This window comes from Orycteropus afer, unplaced genomic scaffold (assembly GCF_000298275.1).
Source record: "Orycteropus afer afer isolate SDZICR_OR568_19922 unplaced genomic scaffold, OryAfe1.0 scaffold00068, whole genome shotgun sequence".
NCBI lineage: Eukaryota > Metazoa > Chordata > Mammalia > Tubulidentata > Orycteropodidae > Orycteropus > Orycteropus afer.
In genome coordinates this window covers 2,636,542-2,644,088 of record NW_006921655.1, presented here as the reverse complement: position 1 = coordinate 2,644,088, position 7,547 = coordinate 2,636,542, and the positions used below count along the sequence as shown (strand labels likewise).

At 39.1% G+C, this 7,547-nt stretch overlaps 1 protein-coding gene across 1 annotated transcript in view; it reads right to left on the bottom strand.

Moving 5' to 3' along the window:
* Positions 1-7,547, bottom strand: part of FSIP1 (fibrous sheath interacting protein 1) — a 183,029-nt gene that overhangs the window by 138,024 nt on the left and 37,458 nt on the right. Inside the window, exon 8 of the mRNA XM_007940512.1 lies at positions 7,053-7,211. Coding sequence (XP_007938703.1) covers positions 7,053-7,211 — 159 coding nt within the window. The remainder of the gene's footprint in view (positions 1-7,052; positions 7,212-7,547) is intronic.

The following is a 7,547-nucleotide window of genomic DNA, read 5'->3' as shown; positions in this document are numbered from 1 at the left end:
CAAAAATTTTGCATGTTTAAACTTGTTCAGGAAATCTCTCTTGAAAAAAAAAAAAAAAAAAAGGAACTCCAAAGGAGATTTCAATCTCATGTTTTCATCAAATAATATTTCCTTTCTCCATGCTCCCATAGCATATACTTTCTGTAATTTATTAGTCTCCACATTGTAACATTTGTTTCATCATATGGTCTCTCCACAACTTTTTCTATTTTATATCATATCCTCCAGAGTCCTACAAGCATGAAATGAAACCTCATACTAATCTGAACACTTAACATCACCCCCATAGTGTCCCCAATAAAACAAGTAAGCATTCAAAAATGTATTGATGGCCTGTGCAAGGACGGGATGCATGAACTGGGCCACGCTACGATAGATCTTAGGATCTGCAGGACAATAAGGAGTGGTGGATACTGTAGCAAACTAGGGAATGTGTGCCTCACATAAAGCAGCAGCAGTTGCTATTCAGCCTAATTCAGCAGTTGCCAAGCAAAGATTCAGGTCTGATGTTACCAGATTTTCCAATTAAAACAAATAAAGTAGAAATCTGTATTTTTACACGAAATCATTAAATTTTTAAATAATGGCTAACAAAGTGTTTTAAACTCTATGAGGGCTACAGAAAACCTATCTGTGAGCCAAATTTGTTCTGCAGGCCACCAGTTTACAGCTTTGTGCATTATGATTAGCTTTCCCCTGTGTCTGGGACTCCTGCCTCCTCCACTAGTTCTTCTTCCTGCTACTGGCTTTGATGTGGAAGTGAACTTTCTTGATATTTCTTTAGGACGTGTGTGCTTTTTTCTCTGCCCCCGAACCATGCCAGCAGATACATAGCCTTCTAGTTCTCCTATTGCGCTTACCTATGTTGTCTTCTACCACAGTTATCTATGTATATTATTATTACTCCCAAAAGAAATTAAGTCCCTTAAATAACTGATTATTATTATTATTACTACTATTATTATAGCATTGGTTGAATTCTATGCCAGACATTGTGCTAAGCACTTCACATATATTAATTCACCTATTCTTCACAAGAATTCTGAAGAATAGTATTATTATCCCCTTTTAGAGATGAGGAAACTGAGGTTCAGAGTACTTCTAATTAGTGCCCAAGTATAGGAGCTCTGGTAGCATAGTACCTAAGACACTTGACTGCTAATCAGAAGGCTGGCAGTTCAAACCCACCAGCCACTCCTTGGAAGGAAGATGGGGCAATCTACTTCTGGAGTGATACTGCCTCAGAAGCTCAAGGAGGGGATGCTCTGAGTCGGGTCCAACTCGATGGCACATAACAACAACCAACATACAATTAGTAAGTGGTAAAGCCAGAACTTAAAGGCAGGCTCTTTTACTCCAAAATACTTTATGTGCCTTTGTTATATTTAAGTCCCTTGTAATTCCTTGCACAACAATGGAAACTCAACTAATACTTGTTGAATTATTGTTGAAAAGCAGAAATTTATATTACTCAAAAGACCTTCTTCCTTAAAGAGCATGGAGAAAAATTACTGATGAGTTGCAGAAGGGTTAGAAATAAAAATAAAGTGAATATGCATTATGAATATTTGTGTTTCTGTAAACTATTGGAGCACATTCATCAACTGAATACTTTTCATTGTATATATTCAAAAAGTAAACCAATCCAAAAATAGTATCTGTAAAATAATTTACCATGTTAGCATTTCTGGCTTGAAAATCCAATGTACAATGCAGTTTTTAGTTAGAAATGACAAATGCCAAGAAGTAATTGAACAAAAGCTCAACAGATATTCTATTTTACATGCAAGAAGCATCAGTTATTTCTTTTCAGCAGCCGTGATGTTACATTTCTATTTCTGCATCCAATGGGAATCCCAATATGCAGTTTTCTCTCTTCTCTGTAAATATAACTTGTTTCACATAAAAATACATAAATTTGATATGTGTCAATAATACACCGATTTTCCCTCTTATTATGTTTTATATATTTTATCTGAATCATAAATGTGAACTCTGACAATGTGATTTAGATGACAATCACAGAATCTGATCATACTTAGTCTTTGCTTGAAGTCCTAATGGCTAAATAAATCTCTAAATGCTCTTTCAAAAATAACATTTGACAGCATGAAAAAGACATTTTCTAACTTTAAGCTATTATTCATCTTCAAGATTTCAGCAACTTGAAATCTAACCCCCCAAAAAATCAACTGAAACATAAAAAGAACAAAGACTATCTCAACAATTTTATTCCCCTACCTTGGCCTACTCCTTTTGGGAACTGGAACCCAGTAGCATAAATAAACTAGCATAACCAGTGTCACTGTCCTGGAGTACATCTGGGTGGGGACAAAAATTCCAGTTTTCTCTGTTTTCCAAGAACTCCATTCCCTATCTGGAAATTTGTGATGGGAAAACATCCACTACTGCTGCTAAGGGGGTTAGAAGCAGCTGAGTCACCCTCTTAGAAATGTAACCTAAGGACGCTGAGATGGCTCTAGATAGGTTATACCAAATAACCAATTTATTGGTTTCTTCAGACCATCTTGACACTGCTCCTTTCCCCTGAGGTAGTTTCAACTGGACTTAAACCAGAGCCTGAAACTTCAGTTGGTAGCTTACAGAAAGGCCTCACTACAAATCAGAATTATCACCTGCAAGTTATCTTAGGCATTAGTGAGCTGAAATGAACCAGTTTTGGCCATTTTGAGTCAGACAACCATATGATCTACTATGCTGGGAATGAAAAATTGAAGAGGAATGGTGTGGCATTCATCATCACAAAGGATGTTTCAAGATCTGTCCTGAAGTGCAATGCTGTCAGTGATAGGATAATATCCATACACCTACAAGGAAAGCCAGTTAATACTACTGTTATTCAAATTTACGCACCAATCACCAAAGCTAAAGATGAGGAAACTGAACATTTTTATCAAATTCTGTACTCTGAAATTGACCGAACATGCAATCAAGATGTGTTAATTATCACTGGTAGTGGAATGCAAAAGTTGGAAACAAAGAAGAATCACCAGTAGTTGGAAAATTTGGCCTTGGTGACAGAAATAACACTGGAGATCGCATGATAGAACATGTGCAAGACCAACAACTTATTCATTGCAAAAACCTTTTTTCAACACAAATGGTGACTATACACATGGACTTCGCCAGACAGAGTACCCAGCAATCAGATTGACTACATCTGTGGCAAGAGGAAGGAGCTCTGGTAGCATAGTGCCTAAGGCATTTTGACTGCTAACCAGAAGGCTGGTGGTTCAAACTCACTGGCCACTCGTCAGAAGGAAAGTTGGGCAATCTACTTCCGTAGTGATATTGCCTCAGAAACCCAAAGAGGGGTCGCTATGAGTCAGGTCCAACTCAACGGCACATAACAACAACAATAATGTGGCAAGAGACAATAAAAAGCTCAATATTTTCAGCCAAAACAAGGCCAGGAGCTGACTGTGGAACAGACCATCTATTGCTCAAATGCAAGTTCAACTTGAAGTTGAAGACAATTAAAACAATTCCACGAGAGCCAAAATATGACCTGGAATATATCCTTCCTGAATTTAGAGACCATCTAAAGAATAGATTTGAGCCTCAACACCAAAGGAATTAATAATCCAATTGAAAAATGGGCAGAAGACATGAAGAGACACTTCACCAAGGAGGATATTCAGGTGGCCAGCTAATACATTAAGAGATGCTCACAACCATTGGTCATCAGGGAGATGCAAATCAAAACAACAATGAGATACCATCTCATCTCAGCACTGATGGCAAGGTACAACAAGACTGAAAATAACAAATGCTGGTGGGGATGTGAAGAGATTGGGACTCTCACACACTGCTGGTGGGACTATGAAGTGATACAAACACTGTGGAAAGCAGTATGGAGATTCCTAAGAAAACTGGAACTGAAGATGCTATTTGACCCAGCAATACCATTACTAGGTATATATCCTAGAGAGGTGAGAGCCAGGACAGGAACAGATATATGCACACTCATGTTCATTGCAGCACTATTTACAATAGCAAAAAGATGGAAATAACCTACGTGCTCATCAACAGAAAAGTGGATTCCAATCTATGGTACATACACACAATGGAATGCTATGCAGCACTAACAAATAATGTCGAGTCTGCAAAATACCACATAATATGGATGACATTCTGTTGAGTGAAATAAGTCAATCATAGAAGGAAAAATATAGTATTAGTTCGTTGTTGTGGAGGGTCAAGGAAAGGTTTATATATGGAGGGAAACTTTCTTTGTTGGTTGCCAGAGGTGGAAGGGGAGGGGAGGGAACACTGCCAACAAAAAAAAAAAAAAAAAATGCATTGACCCATGTCACTTTAGTTTTGTGTATTTCACTGTAAATAAATTATATTTCAATAAATGCATTTTTTAAAAAAAGGAAGAATAGATTTGATGCTGTGAATACCAATGACCGAAAACCAGAAGAATTGTGGGATGACATCAAGAGCATTATCCATGAAGAAAGCAAGAGGTCACTAAAAAGATGAGAAAAGAAGAAAAGGCCAAAATGGATGTCAGAAGAGACTCTGAAATTTGCCCTTGAGCAGAGAGTAGCTACAGCAAATGGAAGAAATGGCAAGATAAAAGAGGTGAACAGAAGATTTTAAAGAGCAGCTCAAGCAAACAAAGCCAATTACTATAATGAAATGTGCAAAGACCTGGAGTTAGAAAACCAAAAGGGAAGATTGCGTTTGGCATTTCTCAAGCTGAAAGAACTGAGGAAACAATTTAAGCCTCGATTTTCAATATTGAAAGATTCAATGGGCAAAATATTGAATGATGCAGGAAGCACCAAAAGAAGATGGAAGGAACACACAGAGTCACTGTACCAAAAAGAATTGGTCTATTTTCATCCATTTCAGGAGGTGGTATATGTACAAGAACCAATGGTATTGAAGGAAGAAATTGAAGCTGCACTGAAGGAATTGACAAAGAACAAGCCTCCAGGAATTGATGGAATACCCATTAAGAAATTTCAACAAATGGATGCCCCACTGGAGGCACTCATTCGGTTTTGCCAAGAGATTTGGAAGATAGCTCCCTGGCCAACTGACTAAAAGAAATCTATATTTGTACCCATTTCAAAGAAAGGTGATCCCACAGAATGTAGAAATTATCAAACAATATCATTAATATTGCATGCAAGTAAAATCTTACTGAAGATAATTCAAAAATGGTTGCAGCAGTATATTGACAAAGAACTTCCAGAAATGCAAGCTGGATTTAGAAGAGGAAGTAGAACAAGGGATATCATTGATGATGTCAGATGGATCTTGGCTCAAAGCAAAGAATACCAGAAAGATGTTTACCTGTGTTTTATTGATCATGCAAAAGCATTTGATTTCATGGATCATAACAAACTGTAGATAACATTGAGAAGAATGGGAATTCCAGAACACTTAATTGTACTCATGAGGAACCTGTACAAAGACCAGAAGGCTGTCATTTGAACAGAACAAGGGGACACTGCATGGTTTAAAATCAAGAACAGAGTGTGTCAGGGATGTATCCTTTCACCGTACTATTCAATCTATATACTAAGCAAATAATCCAAGAACCTGGACTGTATGAAGAAGAATGTGGCATCAAGATTGGAGGAAGCATCATTAACAACGTGCAATACACTGACAACACAACACTGCTTGCTGAAAGTGAAGATGACTTGAAGCACTTACTGATGAAGATTCAAGAATACAGTCGGCAGTATGGATTACATTTCAATATAAAGAAAATAAAAATCCTTACAACTGGACCTATAAGCAGCATCATGATAAATGGAGAAAAGATTGAAGTTGTCAAAGACTTCACATTGCTTGGTTCTATAATCAACGCCAATGGAAGCAGCAGTCAAGACATCAGACGATGTACAGCACTGGGCAAGTCGGCTACAAAAGATCTGTTCTGGTTACCTAGTGCCACTCTGACAGGAATATACCACAAATGAGACGGCTGAACAAACAGGAGTTTATTTTCTTACAGTTGAGAGGCTTTAAGTCTGAGTTCAAAGTGCCAGGCTCTAGGGACTGTGTGAAAGCCCCTCCACCTTGGGCTTCAGCTCTGCCTCTTGCTCCCAGCCCATTGAAACTAGAGGCAGCTACTGGCTGCTGAGGTTAACAAGCCCAAGGCCAACAAATAAAATGGCACAGTCCCAATGTTACCAAACCACATGGCACGCCATTAATACAAGTCCATTGAAAGCCCCAAGGTCAGCAGAGCATGGCAGACTGCTGAACAATGACACAGCTACATGCAGGGTTCAAGTGTACCATAAGACCATTTCCCAAGGCTTTTCTTTATATACAGGAAGCAGACCACATCCCTAAGGCAGCTACTCAGCTGCTCACAGTAGATTCCACCACGGAGTTGATTACCAGTCTCATCATGGGGAATACTACATCCAGCTGCCCAGCCACTCAACCAAGCCCAACCAAGTTGACACACAAACTTAACTACCACATGATCTCTTTCATGCATGTGAGAGCTGGACAATGAATAAGGAAGACTGAAGAAGAGTTGATGCTTTTGAGTTGTGGTGCTGGTGAAGAATGCTCAGAGTACTATGGACTGCTAAAAGAACTAACAAATCTGTCCTAGAAGAAGTGCAGCTGTAATGCTCCTTAGAAGCGAGAATGGTTAGACTTCATCTCACCTACTTTGGTCATGTTGTAAGAAGAGACCATTCCCTGGAGAAGGATATCATGTGCGGTAAAGAGGAAGGTCAATGAAAGAGGAAAAGGCCCTCAAGAAGATGGATTGACACAGTAGCTACAACAATGGGCTCAGGTATGGCAGGGACCATGCAGCTGGCACAGGACTGGGCAGTGTTTCGTTCTGCTGTACATAGGGTCACTATGAGTCAGAGATAACTCAACAGCACCTAATAACAACATCAGTGGCTCCATCCCACTGAACTACCAACTAAAAGAAAAATGAGTAGAAAGTGGAAGTAACCACAGGAAAATATATATGAACTAGTTTTAACACACATAAACTTGAACACTCTATGTACTCTTAAATTAAATATACCCACCTGATCATTTTGATCTTCAAGTTTCAGAGTAAAGCTGGAAATTGTTGGGGAGTCTGCTGAGAGCTCCTGGAGTTTTGTATCAATTTCAGCAAGCAGCTGATGCTCTGTAACCGCAAGTGTGTATCCCTCTCCTGGGACCAACCAGCCAGACTGATCACCCTAATGGGAAGCAAAGGTCACCTGATCATTCTCATGCTATTAAAATGGACTCTTTGGACTGCTAAGACAATGGCCATGCTGACAAGGGGCAAGGTTGTGGTCATTGCTTGGTCACAGCCAGCTACCCAGAGGGACCAAGTAGCTGCAGGCTTTGGACCATAGTCGCAGGGGACATCAAGCTCAATTGGCATAACATACTATATAAAACATTGTTCTACCTCCTACTTTGGCAAGTAGAGATTGGGATCTTAAAAGCTAGCAAGCTGCCATCTAGATGCAACAATGGGTCTCTCCTTGTCCAGAGCAAAGAAAAATGAAGAAAACCAAAATTCATGG